We start from the raw sequence: 25,157 nt of genomic DNA on the forward strand, positions 1-25,157 counted from the left end.
TCATGTCAATATGGGCCAAAATCTCTCAGGAATGTTTTAAACACCCTATTGAATCCAAGGGATGAAGAATTAAGGCAGATCGGAAGGCAAAAAGGAAGTCCAACCTGGTACTAGCAAGTGATGACTACTGAGAGATATAAACCAGTCTCCCCTAAGAAATCTGATTATCTGAGATAAGCAACCCGTATATTTATTATCTGTGTTCTGCTTGGGGTCCTGGAGACAAACTCAGAAGCCCAAGACTGCTTAACATTATCTTATCAGCTTGGAACTTTTCATGACATCATTTTAGATTCTTTTATGTGATTAATATAAAAAATGTGCTCAGACTCTAGCTAACACAAATATATGGAAAATTAGAATTATGTTTGGGAATTACAGTGGAACGCCTTTTGCTCATACTTATATACATTACCACATCTATTTGATCAAATATGCTGTCCCAGTTGGACAAATCATTGCACTCGCTTTAAAAAGGTTCAGGATTATGAGATTAGTACTGTTTTTACTTACACTATTTGAAGCATAGCTTTGTTTGTCTCAGACTAAAAAAAGACAATTTCTGCATTTAAAATATGCTTTTTCTTTAAAAACAAAAGTCATCATTCTTGACTACTTAAACATTAGATGATGCTCATACTGCCTTTTTTGCCTTGTCATCCTAACAGCAGCATGAATGTCACATTAACAAGTATTTAACCTTACATCCTTTTCACTGCGTCTAAATGTTTTTAAACAAGATCAACAAAACAAATAAATGTGATTATTCTACAGTCCATTGTAAAAGTGATGACCAGTAGTTCACTATGTCCATTTCAGACACCCCATCCTCCCCCTTCTTATCAAAATCAGGCCCAGATCGTTCCACTTGGTATATAAGTCACTGTGTTGGAGACAGTGCAAGCTAAACCTAATCTTTTCTATTTTGGACCCAGTTAAACAGTTTTAATCACAGACATGTACACTGTTTGAAACTGCAGGGTTTTTTTTTTTTTTATCACACCACTGTTATTATTATAGCGGACGTAAAACAACCATTACTTGATATAAGCTAAATGAAACGGTGAAGGGTTCAAGGTTCACCCAAAATCACCAAAAAAGGAAAGGGAAGGACCTCTTTGAATTCAAAACTCATTCTTGGCCACCGGGGGCAGTGTTCTCTATGATTTGGGAAGCCTCGTGGTCTGTGAGAAAAAACATGTTTCGCTGGTTTCAGAGCACGTCTTTTTCCTTTCGGTGCTTTTGAGAGATATCCTGTAAAGTTCCTGTAAAATTGAAACAGGAAGCATTCTGGTTAATTCTTAATTAGATAGTTTCTATTTTTTTTATTTGCTCATATATGTTACAGGTATGCATATTTTGTCGTATTGCTCCATAACACATTTAAACAGAATACTGGGTGGATTTAGTTTGTTATTGCAGCTGATCATCAAATAAGGCATTTTATACCTCATGCTACCTGATATAATAGCCCAGTAACAGCTAATTAAGGCAAGGTGTAACTAAAAAAAAAAGAAAGAAATAAACTTTACAGCGATAAGAAAAGAGTATTTTGCTCTGAGGGGCAGGCGGTAGCAAACAAGCAAGAGTGTTTGGGAGTGTTTTATCAAGACATCCATCTATTGTGATTTATATAAATCTGACTAATCGCATAATCAGCTAGACTGATAATGAGGAAATTATGAGCTAATTACGTTTCACAGTTTTCCAAAGTCCAAAGTAATCGGTCAAATAGATCCGTTGTCTGAATAGTGACAAATAGAATATAAAAGGTTAAATAGTCATTAGAGTAGCACTACCCCGACAACAATTTCAGGGTAGTGCTACTCTAATGAGTAGTCTAAAAAATGTCTAAAACATTTCTTTTTACTCTTTCTGTGCGTGCAGTTGTGAACGTATTTGTTTTTGTTTTTTTCCGAAGGCCCGTGAAGGCATCATTAGGATGGATTCTCAAAAGCCTGGTACGTAAACGTCTTTTGCGCTCACTACCTACCCACGATGCAGCGCGGTCGCACACAACATAGCCATCTTGTCAGGAGTGACTGAGTGAGGGAGGCAACTGTAGACGCTGTTTAGAATATCATTTGGGTTTTTTTTATTAACGCGTCATATTTAAGAGCCCCTTTCTCCCTCAACCGTAGTCAGCGACGGAGTGAGTGTCGACAACGAATGACTTTGAGCTGGTGAAGCGAGAGGCTACGCAGCGCCGCTTTCAGAAGGATGTCTCACATACTTGTTCCGACGTAGGGGGAGTGTGCAGCAGCCAGTTGGCTTGAATTGTTAGCTAGCTCAGTGAGTGGAGGGCTACGGGCCCTCCTCAGCTTAAAGTAGCCCCTACAGCTGGGCAGCCCACTCTGCGACAACGGCCGCTCGACAACTGGACAACCGGGACATTAGCGGGCCGAAAGCCGCGGATCGGTCACCGCACGGGCTGTTGGTAATCGTGTCTGAAGCCCTGCTGCTGGACAAGACGACACGAAGTGTGGCATTGCGTTATGAGCTCTTGAAACGCAACAGGAGTCCGAGAGAGGAAGAGGATGGCGCAGATACATCTTGATTACAGTTAGGTAGGCTAAAAAGAAAACTAGCTCCAGGTCTGCTGCTTATTATGCTCTAAGCTTTTAAAAGCTGCAGCCAGCTCGCCCCTTTTTGACTGAGGATAAACATAGCCATACGGGACTTGGATTCAGGCTGTCAATATGTCGAAAATGCCGGCCAAGAAAAAGAGCTGCTTTCAGATCACAAGTGTGACTCAGGCCCAGGTGGCGGCTGTAGGTGCCGCCGACGACACGGAGAGTCTGGACGATCCAGACGAGTCACGGACTGAGGACGTGTCGTCGGAAATCTACGACATGCCACGGGCTGATTATGAGCCTGCGTGTGACATAAGTTCATCCGAAGAAGCTCTGAATAATGTTGTGGAGACAGAGGCGGTCGGAGTGATGCCACCATCAAGCGTACCTCATGCCAGTCAGCTGTCAGCGCTGTCAAGCAACCCCTCTGGGGATTTCAGAAAAGTGGGAGTGTCTGGTTCGAGTCAAGGTGGTCAGCAAGCACCGGGGATTGGCGCTGGGGCTGGTTTACCCCTTATCACTCAGGCTGGGCCAGTGCAGCAGCAGCAGCCTGCTTCTGCAGCCAGCGCTGGGCCAGCGAGTGCGTCAGTGAACACATCCCAACCTGCTGCAGTGCCCAGTTCAGCTCCACCTCCTGCCACCTCCACGGTGAGTTGCTCCTCGCGGTTCAGGGTCATTAAACTTGATCATGGTACTGGAGAACCGTTTCGGCGAGGCAGGTGGACGTGCACGGAGTTTTATGAGAAGGACTCTGAGAGCTCTGTTGTTGGTCGGACTGTGGATAGCATGAGACATGCCAACACAGCACTGGACCCTGCTGCAGACAGAGACAGTGGGCTCGGGCTTACAGGAGGATCTGCCGCAACCTCAACAACGCCCTCGAGTCATGGCTTGGGCTCCATGGCGGACTCTTCTCTCTCTTCTAGTCGTGTGCACTCGGTGGAGGCGCAGCCACCGCAGCAGCAAATCCACCATCAAAACTACAGCGCCCGCCAACAAGGTGTGAGTGGGTCGGTTACGCACAGTTCTTTCTCCAGGCCTACGGCTGTTCCGGCTCAGCCAGCAGTGGCAGGTCTGCAGCCTCTTGTTCCACAGAACCTGCTGCCTGTCGAGCAAAACGGCCCACCTCAATCCGGTGTCCTCATACAGAAGTCTCCCATCATGCCTCTCTCTGTCCAACCAAGTCCTTACCCTCCTCAGCAGCAGCAGCAGCAGCAGCAACAACAGCTTCCTGTGGGCCAGCACCTGGCCGGCCAATCACCTGGACTGATGCAGAACCAGGCAGAGTACTATCAGCAGCACCACTCTGCACCCCTGCCACCAGGGCTTGCCTCAGGCCAGCCCCACCCAGTGTCCAGCCAGGGACAAGGACCCACTTCGGTGATGCCTACAGCCTCTGGAGGGGCATCTGCGCCAAGTCAGGCTGTAGATGTTCTTGGAGCAGCAGTAGGAGGAGTACTTCTACCTGCTGGACAGCCAGCTCCAACTGTCTTGCAGCAGCAGACTGTAGGGATGGGAGCTGCTGGAGGCCCCGTATTGGTTGGTGGATCTGCTCTGAAGCAGCAGACTGTGAATCTTTATGCCACCGCTGGACAGCCTCAACCCCACGGCCACCCTCCATCCTCTGGTGTACAAAACGTGCCTGCCATTGCAGTGAGTTCCAGTGTGCCCCCCACTGTGCCCACTGTTGTGCCCATTGCCTCCAGTGCAGCAAAGCCAAATGTGACAACCCCGAGTTTGCCTCCAGGTCAGATAGCCCACAGCAACACTGCAGGGGCTTTGGGGCCACAGGGCCTCCCAGTGACTGCATTTGGTCAGGTGGAAGCTGGTGGTGGGAGGAAGTCAGATGGAATCATCAACATACAGTCTCCAGTTGTCTCTGTGAAGGAACCAGCTAAGCCCTTCATGCCTGAGAGCCTGCAGCTCACCACTCCGACTGTCAACAGCATATTTGCAATCCACATACCTGTCGACGGGGAGGAGGACAGGTAATATATTTCCAAGTCTTTATATTAATATCCCTATCCCTGTTAAGCTTCACATCATCACTGCTGATCCTCTCTAAAACTACCCGTAATGAACACCGCTCAAAAAATCACAATGACCATGCAAGGACTAAACATGCTTAATTTAGTCCACAGCAGGGGAGAAGTTTGTCACACGTTTAGCCATTTGCAGAAAGATGAAAAGCCGTAACAAACAGCAGCACTGTGTGCTTGTTAATACGGACAGGGTTTTCCCCGTAGTTTCAGGGAGGTATTGAGGAAGGGGAGTATGACGAGGAAGAGAGTAGTGGCACACAGGAAGGAAATATGTTTGCTGTTTTAATATTGGGGCCTAAAGCAGTCAGTGGAGTGTAGCACACTTCCCCAGCACAAGAAACAACTTGTTAAATACACATGGCTCCTGTATCACAGTGACTCTGTGACTCCTTGTGTGTAAGGGTGTGTGTGTACGTGTGAGTCTCCAGCTTTTACTCCAGCTATCACCCTCTAGGACAGTGTGTGAGGTGATGGCCTTGGCTGCAAACCTCACAGATGTTTTGCTGGTTGCTACTATGTGTAAGGTTAGTTCAGTGTTCAGTTAGCCAGGCTAACTGAGGCTGCACTGCACATGTACAGCAGATTTTATTAAGTCAGGTCCTGTTTTAGAAAATCCGTTCTGATACAAACATAATGAAGAGTATTTTATTTTTTAAATGTATTTTGGGGGGGCATTGCTACAGTTAGCCCCACCAGGTACTGCTCACTAAAAATGTTTAGAGAAGTTTTGGGCATTTACATTGTTAAATTTGTGATGTGGTGTCACATAAGGAGTCTCTTTGTAAGCAAATGTCATCTACAAAAGATATCACAATTGCGCATGATTTGATTTGTGAACTAAAAAATAGGAGTATGTGAAGTTTGCATCTCTTCCAGAAATGATCTTTCTCTCAGTAGTAGATGGCACACATGAGCGGAAATGATTTAAAGCCTGAAATCTCTCAGTGGTTTCCATTTACAGTCTTAGAGATGTACCAGAATGTAGACCAGACAGGATACGCAGCCTGCAGAGCACTGGCACTACTTTCTTTCTTCCTCTCGAGCTGTATGTTGAAGTGTCAGTTTGTAATGTGCACTTCAAGGAAGTTTAAAGTGCTTCGATGACTTCTGTCATTTCTGTGACTGGCTTTTATTTTGTTTTATTTTTTAAAAATCCTTTATTTGTTTACATTTTGGCACTTATAAATCATTTTTGAATTATTTATGGATGTTATTTCTAAATGGACATCGGAGATTATCTTACTAGATACTGATGAGTCTGTGTCACACAATAACATAAATACATTTGCACAGATATCACTCATGACATCGAGAACAATTTATTTTTTTGATGCAAATGATTGCAATTGGACTCAAAAAGCCTTCCAAACACTTTAGCTGCAACTATGAGAAATACATGTCAGCTTTTGACTCATATAAGCATGTCCAACCAGCAAGCCAAATCATACAACTTAAGCTTTGTTTTATCAGTTTCACGCAGTATCTCTGCAGTATGTGTCCATCCTGAAAGTCTTTCGCACCATGAGAGGGAGATGAGCTTCGCAGGTTTATATTCAGCTCTTCACTTGATCTGTTTAAGTTGTAATGACCACAAGCCAGTTATTTTGAGTGCACTTTTTTAATATCAGGTGACATTTCAAAGGTTATTAATGTCTGTGATAATGTCACTCTCTTCGGGCGCTAGATTTTTGGAGCACCTATAGTTTGCTTGTGAGAAGACCGAGCTCCCGGGGTGATAAGAGCGGGGGTCTCTTACGACAGCCAAGCACTATCAGACACTGAGCAGTAGTTTTTCCACTGTGCCCCTGTTTTGCCGATAAGAGACCTCACAAAGGGGCGTGTCAACCAACTGTGCGTTGTCACGCAATGGCCCCTTTCTTTTGCAATGCAAGTTTAGGCTAAATTACCCTGTTCTGTTTAGAGCCTTTGGACAGGAGCAAACATACATGTTTCATAGTAAGGGTTCACACTCATCTGTAAGTCATTCAAAACACCGGCTAGCGTACTGCTCTCTGTTGGTGTGGTCAGCATGCTGTCTGCCCCTCTGACTGACAGAAGAGGCATCACAGTTGCTCACGTACAGATGAAGTGTTGAATGACATTCCTTTACTGCAGCAACTGAGTTAAGCACAGAAGAGGAGGAAGAAGTTGCGTACTGAAACCTGCTGTGCCTCTCTTTAGTAGGCATTTTAGCTATGCCTGGCACACCTCCCCGTAGCTTTAAAAAAAAAAAAACAACATGTTTCCATTCTTAATTTCTACATTTCTACTGCACTGTTTGTTTCTCTCCATACTCATGTGTCAAACAACAAGAAAATTCATGCTCATTAAACTTTCTCTTTTTTTCTGTAGACACAAATTAGGCTTTTTATTGCCAAATAAACAGACTGTAGCATAAGTGTGAAAAAAGTGAGACCTTTCCCGACTCTCTTGGTTGACTCACCCCGTGGAGTGCCTGCTGTATGAGGTATTTTGGACAGATTTTTGCACAAAACTCACTCCCTAGTGCCTATCCTCAGTGCTTTCTCTTCCTCTCCCAGCAGTAACAGTGAGCAGCGCTAGCTAATGGTAGCTCAGAAATGATAAGGCCACTATGGAATAAGTCATTCATTTCAACAAAAGGCAGGGTGTAACTGTCCAGTTACAGTGCCAATTCACATCAATCGCTTCTGCAATGCACTTTATTTAGTAAGATCCTACAATATTACAAAAACCCAACAATCAGACGACCCCCTGTTAGCACTTGCCGAAAGTGGGAAGTAGGGCTGTGCGATATGAACAAAATCTCATATCCCGATATAAGAATTCTATCGTCCTGATAACGATATAAATCACTAAAATGTAACATTTTCTGTAAATTCTGTGAATCTCGGGCAGCTCGACTTGCGGGAAGTGTTTCCAGCTGCGCGTCATGTAGCTGGAGTCGAGTGTTTTAACCGATGCATGAAACTCGACATTTTTAGACATAAGTTGTAACGGCCGACGTTTTCTTTGTGAGTATTTATTACACAGCGTGCTGCAGGGAAAAGCCTGTTCTAACGTTTGAGTCTAAGGTTTGTTTTTTAGCACCTGACGGCTCTTTTTTTTTTTTACTTCTCATCTGTAAATAATCTGCTCTTTCACGTGATTCAGTTTATTTTGAAAAGTCTCAACAGGATCTTGTGCTTTATTGTGAAAGGTTTATGTGGAACATAAACAAGCGGACACGCGATGGCGTTACCGTCGTTGTTGCTAACCACAACGCATAAAAACAGGCGCTTGTCCTTCAATAGTGTGGTTATATTAAATATAAGAGAGAGAGAACTTTAAGAAATTAATATAGCCACTACAGTGAGCATCAAAACGATGAAAAAATATTGCCGTAAACAGTTTATTTTGCGACACCACGAAACAAACGATAGTGTAAAATGAAACGATAGACGTTTTTATATCGTCATCCGATATATATCGTTATATCGAACAGCCCTAGTGGGAAGGAAAATTTCCCTTTGAAACAGGAAGAAATCTCTGGCGAAACCAGGCTCGAGCAGGGGAAGCCATCCAGCCCAACCAGTTGAGGGTTAGGGGAAAGAAGAGCAAAACAAGACTAAGACATTCACAAGGTGGTTTTCAGTATAGTAACGTATACTTCTTTGTGACTAATGTCACACTGGGGATTGACAGCAACTATTCACCAACTGGTCATGGAGTACACACGTTCGTTTAGGTACAGGTGGTTACCAGGGGGCACTGATTGACCTCTAGGTCAGCATGACTGGGGCTTAGCAGTCAGTTTCACTGTGACTATAATCGGGGACTACACGTCTTTCCTGACCTGTAGTTACCACTGATTGTTGATCGGTTTGATTGGGGCCTTAGCCATCTTAATATATCCATTTGTACTAGATATGTGTAACATGTATACAAAAGTTCAGGGTCTTTTGTATGTATGATTTTTATGCATGCAGTTCATTAAAGGTTTTATTAGTAATGGCAGCTTTCTTTCTTATGCTGAGTGTTAATATCAAGTGTCTTAATAACACCTCCCAATAAAACATGCATTACATAGTATTTATTGCATCTTTTAAAGGGTTATAGACTTCATAGTGCAGAAACTGGAAAGACTCTTACATTTGTCCATAGCTTCCTTCCCCCATTTAGTTTTGCTCACAAGTAATTAAAATAAAACAATGGCTATATATACTCGAGACTGAAGATGCTGTTCTCATTTTTAGAATATGGTTTTCTCAGCTTAATGTTTCCCAGATGGCTTCAACAACCGAAGGCATAAAACAACATTTCTGGATTGCCATAATGTCTTTGCCGTACTCACAGAGGGGGGGATGGCTGCTATTTTGCAAACTCATCATAAATGTATTGCAACTGAAGTCTGTATGTAATTGAGCCTCATGCTGGGGGGGCATGGTTTATTGTCCTCACATAACGGGAGCTTATGTAAGATCAGACTCCTTAGGAGGTAGGAGAGAGGAGGGGAGTCCAGGTTTGCGATATAGTTACTGCCACAGTGAATTGAGAGACTGTGCTCGTGTGGGTGGATAAGAGGTGTGTCTTTAAGGGGATGGCTGGACTCCATGAGCGCTTGCGTATGTGTGCACAAGTATCCATGCTGGGGGTGGACGTGGATAAGAACTGCTTATTCATTTTTAGTCATAGTGGAAGTGGTAGCTCTGTGTGTGAGAGTGAGTGTGACACAGAGACAGCATGTACCACAGGGTCTTTCCCTCCCATCGCTGACCTCTCCTCTAACTGCTGTATCCTGTTTTCAGTCACAGTCGCTCACACTGCTCTCCACCTTCTATTCATTTTATATTCCTTAGCTGACTCCCTGCTTCCGCACTGGGGCTCCCTGGTCATATCATATGACATTTGGTGGGTACATTTTATCCACAGTGCTTCACTGAGGTACAAGTCAACACTTAAAAAAAAAAAAAAAAGTGGCTTTGATTAGAATGAAAGTTTTTAATCTGCCTTTCGGCTGTAATACCCTTTGAGCTGCACAGCAGCGAGCAGTAGATCTACAAGTATCTTTATTTGCATTTAACAGCAATGTAATACTCTCTTTTTCTGGCTGTAAATATTGAAATGGAGCCTCAACCTTAGGTGTGTGTTTCTGTGTGCACTAGTCAAGTTGTTCTTCCTCTATGACCCCAGCCTAATCTCAGCCTTTGAGTTATTTTTATAAAAGAAGGGTGTATTGTTCTAGTTTGACCGGCACTATTAGTCAGTATGTCTGTAGGCTTTGCTGCAGTCATCCACCCCTCCACCCCAGGTGTAGAGGCTAGGGCTGAACGATTATGGAAAATAATCTAATTGCGATTTTTTTGCCCCAATATTGCGATTGCGATGCGATATGCGATTATTTTTTTTAAAGGTCTTTGTCTTCTGTATTATTAAACAAAGACAAGCAATACATCATATAGTATGGCCAATACTATATTACATTAATTTTAAACTGTTCTTTCCTGGAAGACAGACCTCTGTTATGATGACATGAGGTGATGCATGAATTGATGACTGACATTTTTATTTAACTTCTTCAATCACAACAGTATATTTGAACATACACAATAGTTTATTTTTAGCTTACAAACATCTGAGCATAAAGTGCTGACAAGGAACCCTGGTGTAAACATTAAAATGAAAGTCAGTACAATGTGCAGATTGCAGAAATATACATAAAAAAAATCAGTGGCTTTACCACACTCAGTTTTTCGACATCTGTGAACTACTAGACAGTCATTAAATTAAAAAATAATATTAAATAAATAAAACTAATAAATAAAAAATACACACATCTTACTGATCTCTGCAGTCAGTAACATTACACATAAAGTGCAAACATAATAGCAATTGTATAAACACACACACAAACACGCCTTTAAAGTTTAAAGGCGTGAAATTGGACGGTCTAGCCTTCTGATTAGCGTCACCGCTGTCTCGGTGGAGTTTAATAAACTCGGCCGTCTGCTTCTTGCTATCTAAAATATAACCAGACACTGGTGTAAATTCTCGACTGTCTCATACTTCTGTTTAATAAGTTTTCTGTTTGACGTTTAGTCAGCTGTGTGAAAACCAAGGAGGAACCCACCCGGGGGATTAATAAAGTTTTATTTTATCTAATCTAATAACTTTAATCTCAGCCAAACCGATTTACTCACGAACAAACAAAACACTGAAAAAAAGCCCAACAATAACATTTTTAGGTTGTCTAAGTGACTTATATATTACGTTTAACCCGAGCAGCGAAACTCCGCGGTGATCTGAAAATGATGTGCCGGGAGTTGTGCCGTTCTCGGCCGCATCAGTAACCCTCGAGCTCCCGGCTAGCTGTCGAGCTGGTGGGTAGCAGACGCCTCTGAAAACGTCGAAGCACTTTTGCAAATATGGGATATCTTGATAAACCGAGCAGATATTTGATGTTTACACAACTACTTTCTCGCCTGAAAATATGTTAAAAGTTTATTTTGTGACCCAGAAAGATTAGTATGAGTAATTTTAAAACTTAGTAGCGGCCGCCATTGCTGGAAACTGGAGTTTGGCTGGGCCGCGCTATGAATTCTGGGATATGGTAGTAATTTGGACAGCCTTCGGCACGTCGCTGTGACGTAATCGGTCTACAAATGCGGCCTCAGGAGGATGCAGCCCATGAATTTGGACATGTCCAGAGTATAATCGCAGCCTTTGCGGTTAGAAAATTGCACTTGATCATGTCGCGATATTATCGCAAATGCGATATATCGTTCAGCCCTAGTAGAGGCTCAGAATCCATGTTGACAGGTTGTGTTTTTGTTTCTTTTTTTCTTTGAGACCAGTGGGATTATCTGAAATAATGCAACGGTCTTCTTATGTCAGTCTCACCGGTGTAGAAAGAAGGCTAGCATGTGACTCGGGCGTCCAAAATGTCAGTTTTATGTGTGCAGCCATTAGAGAAGCAGGCATGTACGGATTAAAAAGAACTGATAAGATTGGAGGGGTTGTGTATTTTGGACTCAGTTTTTAATTTGCATCCCACCTGAAGCTCTTCATTTTTCTCACAAGCAGAACAGCTTCACCAAGTTGGTCCGGTGTTTAACTGGGGATGTGCTGTACTGTGTTATAGATAAGCTTAGCTCACAGTGTTCTTTTTATCTTGCTTGTGGAAAGCAAAACATTAACAAGTGACACAATAATTGAAAAAGTCTTTAAGCAGTTTTGTTCTTTGGTCAGTTAAATACCAGCTTCTTTTAGCCCAAGTCTTTTAATCTACACATATATCTATTCACTGCTGCTGTCAGTTATTTTCCACTACATGCAATTTAGTTTTCATGTTTTCCTGTGCCTGCATGGGCTTCCTCTGGGTGCTCTGTCTCTCGGCTGTGGAAGGAAACCATACTTGTTGGGTTAATTGGTGATTCTAAAGTGTGTGTAAGCTTGTCTCTCTCTATGATTGGCAACCTGTCCAGGCTGTACCCCGCCTCTCAAACCCAAGCTGAATAAGTGGTTCAGAAACTGGATACATGAACTGTACAATCCACTTTAAGATCTACGCATGTGGGATATGTTTAGATACTCCTAAGGCTCCATCTAATACCAGGAACTAGACTCTGGAACTAAAAGTTGTTTTATTTTTTAATGTGCTATTTCCTCGCATCTCTAAAAGTAGCTTGATAAAAGCAGATTTAAAAGTGTTCGGTTACTCTTGGGGAGTGCCCTAAAAGGAGCGACAAGATCAAAAAAATGCAACTACCTAGTTTTGCTATGCTAAACATGAGGTTATAAATTAGTTTGAACGCTAAAATCCAGGTTTCCAGTCTCCTCTGGTAGCTCTGCTGTAATCGTGCAGTTGCTCTGGGTCCTTCTTGCTCTCCATCTCCCTTGACTACAACCTAAAACCTGCTGAAAGAAATCTCACGAGGCCACTGAAATCTAAATAGTTTTGACCTACTTGTGCTGTGTGGCAGATATATGGATTTTTCTGAAAACCTGATTCCTCATGTGCACCAACAATGACAGCTTTCAACAGCCCCTTATAGCCTCTCCCTCTTCTTTGTGCACAACTTGCCTCCAGATTACTCTACCTGTCCAGTTAGTACCAACACTACCAGTTTGTTAGTGATCCCTCAGCCCCCTTTTTATAAACTCAAACACTCTCTATCCATCCAATGGCCATGTTTTTGATGGAGGGTAGAAAGGGGATGATTTGCACTGCAAACAGAAGAGCAAACTTCCCCACCTTTGTAAAACTCTGTAGCTCATTTGGCCCCGGTTTGAAGTTTCGGTGCTTCTGCTGTGAGGGGGACCTTGAGTGAACCATGCCGCCTCTGCAACACCTTGACTGGAGAGGAAAATATCTAGGTTGACACCTTTTTGTAGTCTTCGTGTTTCCCTCTCACACTTTTGCTCTTTGATATTTTCTCCTCCTGCACTTCTGCATGCTCTCGCTCTCCAACTCAAGCTTCCTACCCCGCTCCCACTTTGCTTCATCACTTAAGGCTGTTGTGGGTTTTTCACATGCTCAGCTACTTAGCAAGGTTATTAAGAGGTTCAACACCGTGACCTAAACCTGCAAACCACTGGTTTGCAGAAACAAGGGGGGGGGGGGAGAGATAAAAATAAATAAATAAATAAATAAATAAATAAAGAATGCACGTGTCATGCCCCAGCTTAATGTGTGACATCAACCAGCAAAAATGCATCCAGGAGTTATTTTCAGATTATTTTCTGCTGCCTGGTCATACATTAGCTTTAGGGTCGTCTCGAGCAAAGCCTGAGCATGTGCAACCTTCTTTTTTTCAATCAGGTAACCTTGTGGGATCTCAGAGAGTGGTTAAAAAAGAGGGGGGGTATTTTCATTGTGTGTGCACATCTGTTGGGTTATGTGTTCCCTCCTTTTGTATGACACACACACACTCTGGATTTTGGGGTTTATGGAGGAGGCCGCATGTTCTCAGCTGCTGAACACGGTGACTGTCTGGTTTACAAAGAGCAGCTTTCATAAAGGGATATTGACATGTTGCCTTTTAGACTGACAAAGACAGCCTTTGAGAGTCGAGAGTTTGCTACTTGAAGACAGAGAATGATGACTCTTCTGGTTCTTACCTCATTCATCAAGAGGCTACCCAACTCCAAGTCATCTGACCTTGTTGATTTCAGTCGATATAGGACTTGTGCAGAGCTTTAGCCTTGAAAAACTGAGGTTTTCCTGTGGAGGCGTGCCTGGCACACGTGTGTGGGTGTGTGTGTACAGAGATTTGCAGGCCACAAAGTAATATTAAGCAGAGCCAGAGCTAGTGAGAGTGTTAAGTCATGAGGTAATGTGACAAAGGCAGTTTGTGCCAGAAATTTCTAGGAAAAGAGCCTTGGCTGCTATAATATCCACACACATGCTGTAAATCTACACTTTACTGTGCGTGTGTGTGCACGTGCAGTCAGTGCGCATTTGTGTTAGTGTGAATGTGAGAAAGAAGCAGTCTTAAAATGCACAGACTGAGAGTGAATGAAGTATATCTGTGTGTCTGTGTGTTGGGATTGGGGGGGGGGGGGTACGGGGATTTCCTTTGCCTTCCCCTCATGCATGTGTTGTTAGAACACAGTGTACTTGTAGCTAGTTACCAGGAATATGGGGGGTAGAGTGAAATTGAATAATGTGATTGTATTTGACTCAAATTAACCAGGAATTGATCAGGAAAAAGATCCAGCTTCATCCTCATCAATACCAATATTTGATCATGTAAAAAAAAAAATCAATATTCTGTCATATCAGCCGATTATTTATTTATTTATTTATTTATTTATTTATTTAAAGACACAAACTGTTAACAGGTTCTTCTAAAAATTGCCCACCTCTGCTCAGTTACAGTCGTTTTTGTGGCATTTCAAACACGTCTTGACATGAGGAAATTTGTAGAGTGCCCCCTGGTGGGCTGTCTGTGCAGTATCCATACGCCTGGCATGATTGAAGGGTGTTTCTCGCATCTCTTTTTTTGCTTTTTAAATGTTCATTTATTGGCCATTGTAAATGCAGATACAGATAACATCAGCCCAGCAATAAAGCAGTTGTGCTCGTGTATTTGTGTGTCTATAAAATTTGTTGTTGTTTTTTTGTTTTTTTCTAAGGTTCTTAAAAACATTTTTTAAAGGTCTTCCCACCAGCAGAATTTGAAAACTGCTTTCTAGTGTCATTAGGCATAAATACCACTCTGTTCACTGGGAATCCCTGCCATTCTTGGAAGATGCTCACCATTCCCGTCACATCTACTCTCCTACGGCTGCATTGCTAAAGATAAATTGGCCAAACGTTTGGTGTCTGTCAATATCCTCCATTTGGAAAGATACTGGCCTGTTAGCAACTGCAAGGACATTTATCAGTGTCAGTTGCAGATTGTGTCACGTTAATTTTACACTGGATATATGTTCAAAGATAATGTGAGAAGAAGCTAAGCAACTAACAGATATTTATTTAAATTAACATTTTAGCATTTTGCACTTCCCTTATTTCTGATCTGCAGCGTAGCAAGTAGTCATGTGTTTCTTCTGTTTTTGTTTGTCAGTGGTAGTTGGCAGAAAACATTTGAGTGCATTCTGGCAATAGAAACTGCATTGTCAGATTTTTATTGGCTCAGAATCGTCTCCAGGAGATGATTATGTAAGCAAGGATAGTCTGCTTAATGTCTGTTCTGTTCTGCTTGCCTAAATGAAGCCCCGATTTAAAAAAGGCTATTTAAAAATGCTAATTTTACTAATTAAACCAAAACCTTTGTTATATATCATCAAGGAAAAGCATATATATTTTTGAACTAGAAGTAGTTGCGCAAGTCATTTGAGTTTAAAATATATGAAATATTCTTACCATCCCTCGTCTGCACATGCACAATTCTGCAGTGACGTTCAAATATCCAAGACAAATGATATTTACGTGTGTGTGTGTGTGTGTGTGTGTGTGTGTGTGTGAGTACAAGTTGAGGGTGAAATCAGGGAGTACAACTGAGTGATCAGCATGTTGACGGTTAAAAGCTGGAGGGAGGTCCTTAATGTGTTTGAAGCTGTCCCCACCTTTGAACATAACTTCCTGTGTTTAATTGAAGACCTCAGACCTTTGCTTTACTCTCTTTGAATCTTCCCATTAAGACTAAGAGCCTTAACTCTAGTCATGTTTACTGCTAGAGAGTTTTGAAGATGTGTGAGAAAGCATTTGTAGGAGTCAAACTTGAGTCTGTTTTCACTGTCGCAGCTCTTCACTCTGTCTCTTCTCTCTTCCCTGAATGCGGTTGACACAGGAATCCCTCCAAGGCTTTCTACCAGGCCTTCCAGTCTGGCAGCAGATTAAGAGACTCAAAGGCGCACATTGATAGGTACAGTACTGGATTGGTCCGGGCAGGCCTGCAAGAGTGTAACATTGTGTGTGCAGTGTTCAGTAGCAGCGAGCTTTGCTTTTTCCACGTGCATGGATTGAGTTTGGAAACGAAGCCTGGCTGCAAGGGCAGGATTAGCCAGTAGATTTCTCAACCGGCATCTCTTCGCTCTGTTATTTATTTATTTTTCCCACTGCTTCTCACTAGCAAATTAACGCAGTCTCTTTTTAAGATGTCATATATTGTGTGTGTGTGTCACTTAAAAATGTGGTTTGTTTACTGCCTGGGTGTTATTTTCATAGGTTTGGCCACCAACAATAATATATAATAATGGAACAGAGTCCAATAGGGCAGGCGAGCGATCGGTTAATCGGATTATAAACAAGTTTAACTCGTTGATTTAAAAAAAATATTGTTAAACTATCTGACCAGTATTTTCAGTGCTACACTGATGAATTGTTTGATTATAAATCTGTTGACCAATAAAAGGTCTTCATGGGGAACGTTGAAATTTTTCAGTCGGCCACTATTAATCCAACAGCTGACTGTGTTTCGTAGTGCAAACTCTAGGATAGTCTGGTAGTGTACACAGTTGTTGATCACAGGAATGGAGATGTCCACACTGTAGCCTTCTTCTGTAATGCTAAAGAGCAATATTGTGCTCTCAAACATCAAATACATCTAACAGCGCTTGACACTTCTAAATGTCATTCTGGTTTAAGTATTGTGAAGTGACAACAAAGAACATGAAACAACTCGATCAGAGCAGTTCTGCAGACTGATAGGACTTTTAAGCTGATGTTCATGGTTTAAACATGCATACAGTTCCGTGTAAAGCAGTAAACTGGTCTGGTGGCTCAGAGATGACTCGAAGTTCAGCGAAGTTTATTTTATTTTTTTTTAATTCTTAGAAAGTGCCTCAAACTATGAAAACAATCCATTGAAAATACTTTAAACTTGTTGTTTCAGCTTTAAAGTGGCTAAAAGAGGCGTGAAGAGTGTGTGCATGCTCTCTGCAACACTGGAGTTAAATATGAGTAAAGCCAGGTTTCTAGTGCGCTCTTTCTGCACTCTTTCCTGCCAAATGGTTTTTATTCACGGTTACATTTTAAATTCATCATGAAATGATTCATTTCCTACATGACAGCGAGGTAAGTAGATGGCGTAGCGAGACAATCGGAGGGGCGAACATTTTTCTGATGCCATTTACAAAAATGAAAAGAGAAGCACATGAAACCATATCTCAGTGACAGGAAATGAAACTGTTTTAGAGAAATATACAGCTGACACACAACCAGCCGCTGAGGAACTACTCGTTCACACACATGTACGCACACACACACTTTCATGCGCGTGCATATACAGTAATGTCAGCCCTTTTGGCGCCTTAGCTGCTTTGATTTAAATTTGAAAAGATAGATCAGCGTTGTGGTGGTGTTATCCAGAGTGTGACGCTGCGTGGCGTGCACGTGATTTCTACTCTTGGCTGAAGGCAGCAGCAGTGTAAGATGGCACAAATGTTTCGCCCCATGCATTCTTTTTTTTTTTTTTTTTTTTTTTTTTCTTTCTTCTTTTGGAGCGCCGTTGTTGTGGGTACATTGTCCCATCAAGGACTGCTTTTGTTTCCTTGGATGCAAAGATAACCAAAGTTTTGTTTGATAGATTTGGGCGATGGCCGTTTGACACGTGATCCGACTCTTTTATACGGTTGGTTTGGGATGATGTGTGAGGCGACCAGATGAAGGCGGAGAAAGTGAAAAATTAATATCCTGAAGGTCTTTTTTTTTTCTTTCTTCACCCGTGTGTTGGAAATGATGTTCCAGATGACACCCATCCGCTGGAATAAGACCACATGGGCTGCTATATCATAGCATCATTCCTGCATTTCTTTTTGTATAGAAGTGAAACCATCAGTTTCATGTTTGTTTACAGAGAACTGTGCCTCATCTATACTTCCCTAACATATGCAACCCTACCATAACTCTGCTTTGTACTTTAAAGGGCCGTTTACATATGAAGCACTCAGGCCAAAGACAGTCAGCAACATAATTTAGGAGGGTTCAGAGTAAACTTCTTAACTTCTTGGCAAGTGATTGACGTGACTACCAATGACCGCGATTGACATATGAGGGGGTGGTAGAGGGTTACCCAGCCAACCAGAGCCTTTTGTCAGCTACTGACCAGTCGTAAGGGCGATGGTGGAAATGCTTCCTGTGTGGAGGCCTGTTTAACCTGAAAAACCTCCTCAAAGTAGATCTACATCAGTTGTATAGGAAATTCACCCATTTGATCATCTCCATGGGTCACATGTTCCCAACAGAAGAACGCATGTAGGGTCGCCTCTGTCTCCTGCCAGGTTTTTCATTTTGTTTACTTTTTTCTTTAATATATTTTTATATTTCCAGAAGAATCTGTTTTAGAAGAGCTTAAAGGCATGGCACCTATTGACCCCTGTCAGACCTGTGGGTGTATTATACAGATATTAGGGTAAACACACTGATACATTTGACAATATCAGCCTTGTTGAGTTATCAGCAAATAGAACGACATTTACAGATAAAGAGAGCAACAAAAACTTGATGTCTTAAAAAGGAAAACGTCTCGTCAGCTGTCAATTTTTTTTTTTTTTTTTTTTTTTTTTTAAATATCAGACCTGGTTCAGAATATTTACAGTTCCTGGTATCATTATCCATTCATGACCCAATATGTGTTCATTTATTTTTGCATGCTGCCAAAATCGATCAACACATTTAAAAATGTCGTTAACCACCAAGTCAAATAAAGCCCGTCAGCTTTCTTGGGTAATAAATATATACTGCTGCTTCATAATTACACCAAAGCCACGCTCGAGTTTTGAGGCTTGCTGTTTGGTTATAATTATAGCACTTCCTCATTTTGTTCTCTGTGGCGGACTGCCTTCCTACAGACACAGCTGTCTAATGTAACTGTGGAAGTTCACAGGTCTGTGATAAAAATGAAAGTAAATATTTGTGTGGTTGCAGTACCAAGCTGCTTAGAAAGAGAACACAGATTTCCCCCTTTAAATTGGGGGCGTCTTGGGGGCATGACACGAGAATATTGTCCCGTGCACCTGTTGTCCTTGGGCACATGATCAGCCTCGCCTTCACCTCCCAAGCTCTAAACTTGTATCATCATGTCTCTTTTTTTTTTCTTTTTTTTTTGCTAATGTTGCTGAAGGAAACTTAGTGGTCTTAAATATGGCAGCAGTTCTTTCAGGGAGAAGGAATGACAACTATTTGATGTGCAGATGACTTATGCATGCCCGCCGCTCCACTTGCCCTGGTACTAGTGTAAACCTCTCTAGCTCTAATGGACTTTTTAATGGCATTCCTGTTTTACAGCTAGCACTGTAAGGGAAGCTGCAAACTTCTGCCGGGAGCTTATAAACTTCAGTCCTGTTGGTGTAGAAGGTGAAGTTTATAGGAGCGATCGGTTGTATAATCAGCGGCAGAGTAAGTTCAGACCCTCATCTGAGCCCAGCCTTTAGGCCTCCGGGATTTGACCCCACATACATCAGCGGTCGTACAGTGCTCGCTTTGTAATGCTGTCAAAACGGAGGAGGCGGCTCCGCCGAGCATTTAACGTGATTTGGTTCAAAGTCAGGCGCTCAGACTAGTTCTTGGCTTTCACAGGAGCTCTAGAGACTTAAACAAGATCATGTGTATCAGCAGAGCTCGTACCAGTGCTCCAAAACACTACTGATAGTGCAGTTCCCAAAAACCAAAAATCCCCTCCCTCCCTCAGTGCCAGTTGTTCTTGGAAGTTTTACTTCGAATACCAGATGGTCTCCTAATATGGTTTTGACTTGTTGTGAGTGTTTTGTTTTTTTTTTTGTTTAGTTTTTATACATGCCTGCTTCAGTCTGTATGTCCAGTCATAGTCGAGAGGAGCTGCCCAAATCATCATGACTTAATAGAATCATATTTACCCACTTGTTCTGACAGACTCTTAATAAAGGTTGATTGTATTATTGTTTTCCAGTCTCCATAGTTACAGTTTGCTGGCTTGTCACATGTTTCCCCTGACAGTGCACATGTGGTTTTTTAGAGTTTTTCCGGCCGTTTTATTCTCTGATTTGATTACAATAGTCTCAACCCAGCTCTCTGAAACCAGCTGGAGGAAACCCCAGGAGAAAATGCTTCATACCCCCCTGCTTTAATTACAATGAGGTCATTTAAAGGCACTACAGAGGAGTATCACATTTAACCTTGGATGACAGTAGAGCTGAAACCAGGCTGGAAGTTAATCTGCAGCAGTTTTGATAGAATTTGCACAATATGGCTCCCTCCATTAACAATTGTTCTGCCATGTGAGTTGTCACATGAGGGTTGGACCCAGGTTTCCACCCTAACTGTAGATTTATCCAGAAAATATGGAAATTTACTGTATCCTGTATAATCCACAAAGCGTCTGGCCTTAGCTGTGAACATCTGTCATCGTTTTCCTGTCTCATCCCCGTCACATTTACAGTTTTTTCACATCAGTTTTATCAACTTGACTTGCTTTTCTTTTAAGAGATTATATCGGCTCTTCTTATTTTGTCTTTGGCTGGTCCAATTGAAATCCTGCCGTTCGTCTTTCTCAAAAGTAGAACTTCATGCGTGGGTATAAGCAAACTTTGGGCTCTAACAGATTCAAACAAGCCTGTATTTATACATGTGCAGCTGCAGAGTGTGATCCTGTTATTAGCAGAGCATGTTTTTGTTTGCTGTACTATCTGAAAACCACTGGTGAAGCAACAAGGGTGTAACCCAGCGAGTCCATTAAGGCTCAGTATTTTATAGACTGAGAGATTCCTCTAGGCACAGGCCTATTGAAAACTCCTGTTAGGGAGGAAAGCTATAGGAGGTCCTGAGTGCGGCACCACGTCTAAATTAAAGACACGTTTGGTACTGGGTGAAGCTGATGTTATTTTCCTTGTTTAAAGTGTTTTGCTTGTATAAGCACTCATGGTGGGGGTCACATAATGTCTGAGGGAACGACATAAAGAGACGTTAATGAGCGAGTGCTGAATTTTATTTCGTGAAGTGATGGGCGTGATCTGCGCCTCTAGCCATGATTGCACCATGTGCATCTTGTTCATAACATCTGCATTTTTTTTTATTTATTTTTTTCCCCCGTCATTGTGTGACATGCTGGCTTGGAAGTGGTGTTTGACATTATCATATCTGGCAGTGACCAGAGGTAGGAGTGGAGGACAGGGGTGTGAGTGACGGTGTTTCCCAGCAGCAGGAGTATGGGGAACATTCCTTCCACAGTTCAGCCTGCTGATAAAGATCATCCGAGTCTTTCTGCCGGCCTCTCACACCCACACTAGTTACATGTAGAGGAACAGAACAACAGTAGGAGTCTACATGTATTTGAAGGCACCTTAGTACCGCGTGGTGGCAATGATTTTTTTCATAGCTTTTTGTTGCAGGTGTAAATCTGCATCTTATTACAGCTGAACTGATCCTTTTGTTTGTTTATGAGATCAGGAATCTTACTAAGACACTAAGTGATAATTAAAAATGAAAACACTGCTATAATAAGATTTTTCACCAAAGTACAGAGTTAGAAGATATGCAGCTGGACAGCTAAGCTCATCATGTCCCCCTGATGGAGAAAGTATGTAATAACATCTTACTGATTTCTTAAAGTGCTAATTTCTACTTTCTGTATTTATATTGTTTGACTCAGCTAGAGCAGGTTTGCATGTTTTAGTTTCACCATTTTCAGCTCCTCTTAAGGATGAGGCCAACTTTGATTGGTTCCCTCCCACAAACAGCCAGACCTGTTTATGCCTCTGACATGGCACAAAGCTCACCTCATTATTAGAAACTTTAAACATCATTAACTGAATATATAAGAAATAGAAATAAATTCCTTATTTGGTTACTTATTCTTATCACTGATCACCGGGATAACTTCAGTGATAGTAATGTCTGTAAATCAATCCACAGTTAAATAATTCAGCGATATTTCGAATGTTCTCAATAAACCAGTATATATGTTTACTCCCATGAGCAAGATGGAAGATATTAAACAAAGTTAATGGAACAAATGTGGATGGGGGAGGTGAATCCCAGAGGAAAACTGGGTTATTGTGCAGCTGTTGCACATATTCTGCAGACACAGCATATGCCTGCTTATAGCTGCCTCTGTAACATTTGGATGTAACAGTGGGGGATAATTGGTTTGATCAGCAAGTATAGCTTGCAGTGGATCAAAATTATATTTTAAAGCACGTTCCACCTCGGCCATTTAACTTGCACTTGTAGCCCTGCCGAGCACAGTCGCTGCACTTATCAGTCACTATGAAGTCATCAGAGCCAGAAATAATTTCAGACATGTGTCCCCACCTCCTTCAGCTCCTCGCACTTCTCCTCCCATCGGCTCGTGTTTCATTATTCTAAATGCGGTCACAGTTGCCCAGCTAAACCGCCTCCGGTAGGCACCGATGACCTTCTGTGCGCTGCTACCGGTGGAGCTCCAGCAGCGCCATGCCGTGCACGTTTTCCTACAAACCACCGGGCTGCCCTGGGGACCCGACCCGGCTCGCGAGCTGCGATCCGCTGCCCTCCTACCGCACACGCCGCACGTAAGAGTGCCGCTCCTCCTCCCCGCGTGGTTGTAGCTGTGTCTTCACGTTGTAATGGATTTACAGGAGTCAGACCAAATAGCGCTTAATCATAGCTACACATTGATGTGAATCTGGGTGCATGAATATTTGTTTCCAGCGGTGGGGTTAGCTGGCAGCTGCCTTTGGAGATTTATCCGCACGGTCCAGTCATCATGGCTGTTAAACAAACGGATGCATCATTCAAACAAACTTGAGCCTGTTGCCGGGGCCCGGTCTCGTGTCATTTCTCCTGTAGGAGGCCAGGCGTAGATGTGAGAGTGGTGACTGGTGCTTTTGTGTGATCTGACCTAGATGCCTGAGGCGCCTTGTTTGACTGGTCGACCACCAATGTGTCATCTGGTTTCGCTTTTTATCTGGGGTTCTGCTTTATTTCAAGTTGGATTAGTATTTTTGTCCATTTCAATAGAAGTCAGTATTTTCCATGTTTCCGATGTGTTTGGGAACACAAAAGCAGGAAGAAGTCAAATATAGAAAGTAATCATGATGCGATTGTTTGTGTAACTGTACTTTATCTGTCTTTTCTTTTTTTGCAGTGCCTCTGGAACCAATGTTGTTGCCATTGATAATAAAATTGAACAGGCTATGGTGAGTATTCATTTTACCACTAATCATATATGCGTCTCTTTTAAATGAAAAGCTTAGGAATGAGTTCAATGTAGAGAGTGTATACATGTAATAAGACAATGGCTCCTACCACTGGTTAGTTCCCACTTCATGTTTCCCTCTGCTCTCCTTCAGGACCTGGTGAAAAGCCATCTGATGTATGCAGTGCGCGAAGAGGTGGAGGTCTTAAAGGAGCAGATCAAGGAGCTGTACGAGAGGAACTCTGTGTTGGAGAGGGAGAACGCCGTGCTGAAATCTCTGGCCAACAGCGAGCAGCTATCTCAGCTGTCCACCCAGTCGACCAGCAGCTCGGGCGCCGCGGCTTCCCAACCAGGACTCAGCCAGCCTCAGCAGCAAGCCCAGCCGCCGCTTCAAGTTCAGCCTCCATCGCAGTCGCACCCCCAGCTTCAGCACCACCCCCAACCCCAGCAGCTCCAGACTCAGCCGCAGCTCGATCCCAGCCAACAACTGCAACCCAACGTCACCTCTGCTTGAAAGCGCATCAAAAACCAACAAAAGAAAAGCAGAACAGCATCTTCTCTACAACTTATTACAATTAGTGTATGTGAACTTCTTAGCCACCAGCTTGACCACAAAGAGTACAGTGCTTCTGTGCGAGTGTGAGTGTGTGTGTGTGTGTGTGTGTGTGTGTGTGTCTGAGTGAGGAAGCAAGACTGTGAATTGGTGTTAGAATGTGTGCGTGTATGCATCTGTACTGTGGGCCTTTCCAGTGTTAATGCAATCATCAAGAGTGCAACAGACGGACTGAGACAAAGTGTTCAGAGTAGAGTTGGGGAAGGTTGAGGGTTTTTTGTTTTGTCTTTTTGGTTCTTTTGTTTTTTCCATTTTGGCTGTATTCCCAGATTGGTTAACAGCTGGGCTTGTAGAGAGGATGTCTTTTCTTGGACCGGGCCCGAGCCAAACCAACCTGTGACCTGACCCGAAACCAGTAGTTGTTGTTGTGGAAAGCGAGGGGTTTGCCGGACAGACGGGGAGTGATTGTCAAAAAGAGAGCGATTATTTTTTTAAATGAGATAATTGAAGGGGAGGGGTATTTTTAGCCTTGCCGTTTCATGTTGTAAAGAAAAAACTGGGAGTGTTTTTTTTTTTTTTTGTTTTTTTTTGTTTTTTTTTTGTTTGTTTTTTTTATTTGTTTTTTTTATTTGTCTCCTCCTCCTACTCCTTCTTCCTCGGAGCGCCACGCCGCTGCCGTTACTAAGTCCAACTCTTGCATCACTCTTTTGAGTTCTACTGTTAAGTGTTTTTATTTATTACAGGGCTGCTATTTTTCATAAATGAACAATTTAAACAACAAAACCTATTTAACAGGAGCCCAACGACTTGTTTCCTCTCTTGCTTTTTTTCCCCAGTGTTTGAACAGATTGGCCACACATCCCAGACAACAGCTTTATATATTTGTGAAATGCCGACAAACAGAGAAAAATTCTGACAAATGTTTAACACTAACCCAGATTTTTAAGGCTGCAACTGCCAGTTCGTAGCTCAGTCCAGATCCAGTTTGAGTGTATATTTTTGTATAGCATGATGGACTTTTACCCACCGATATCAAATCTTAAGGCCTCCGGTGAAAATTTGATAGGCAAAGGTGAATTAGTATTGCCACGTCCCCTCACTCACTCACATTTTAGTTCTCCATTGGTTTTCCTGAAACGGGGTAGGTGGGTGGGGGCACGGGCACGGTGGCAGTAGTGAAAACATGTACTTTGTAACCAAAGATCCAAAGCTGTGTAAATGTATTTTGAAATGCACACACACCTTTTTCTTTTCTTTTTTTTTTTCCTTTTTTCCCTTGGTTCTCATTTGTTACTTCCTCCTTCACAGAATATTTTTGTTGCTGTTCAGCATGTTCTGCATGATCTGTAATCTTCAAACCACTTTCTTACCTCATTTTTATTCAGCACTCTTATTGTAAGATAGTCTGTGAACAGTGTAAATGGGGACGTGG

General features: G+C 42.5%; 1 protein-coding gene across 2 annotated transcripts; it reads left to right on the forward strand.

Annotated features, from left to right (window-relative positions):
* Positions 1 to 1,960: 1,960 nt before the first annotated feature.
* LOC308412714 (TSC22 domain family protein 2-like) lies at positions 1,961 to 25,157 on the forward strand. Of its 2 annotated transcripts, XM_080907248.1 has the most exons (3): positions 1,971 to 4,561; positions 23,122 to 23,173; positions 23,327 to 25,157. In XM_080907248.1, exons 1-3 carry the CDS (start codon positions 2,700 to 2,702, stop codon positions 23,684 to 23,686), a joined length of 2,274 nt encoding a protein of 757 aa, XP_080763374.1. In that variant the 5' UTR covers positions 1,971 to 2,699; the 3' UTR covers positions 23,687 to 25,157. The 2 variants fall into 2 exon arrangements, with proteins under 2 accessions (XP_080763375.1, XP_080763374.1); XM_080907249.1 differs by lacking the exons at positions 23,122 to 23,173; positions 23,327 to 25,157 and adding an exon at positions 22,824 to 23,112 and having other exon boundaries at positions 1,961 to 4,561.

Source organism: Rhamphochromis sp. 'chilingali', assembly GCF_963969265.1.
Source record: "Rhamphochromis sp. 'chilingali' genome assembly, chromosome: 16".
NCBI lineage: Eukaryota > Metazoa > Chordata > Actinopteri > Cichliformes > Cichlidae > Rhamphochromis > Rhamphochromis sp. 'chilingali'.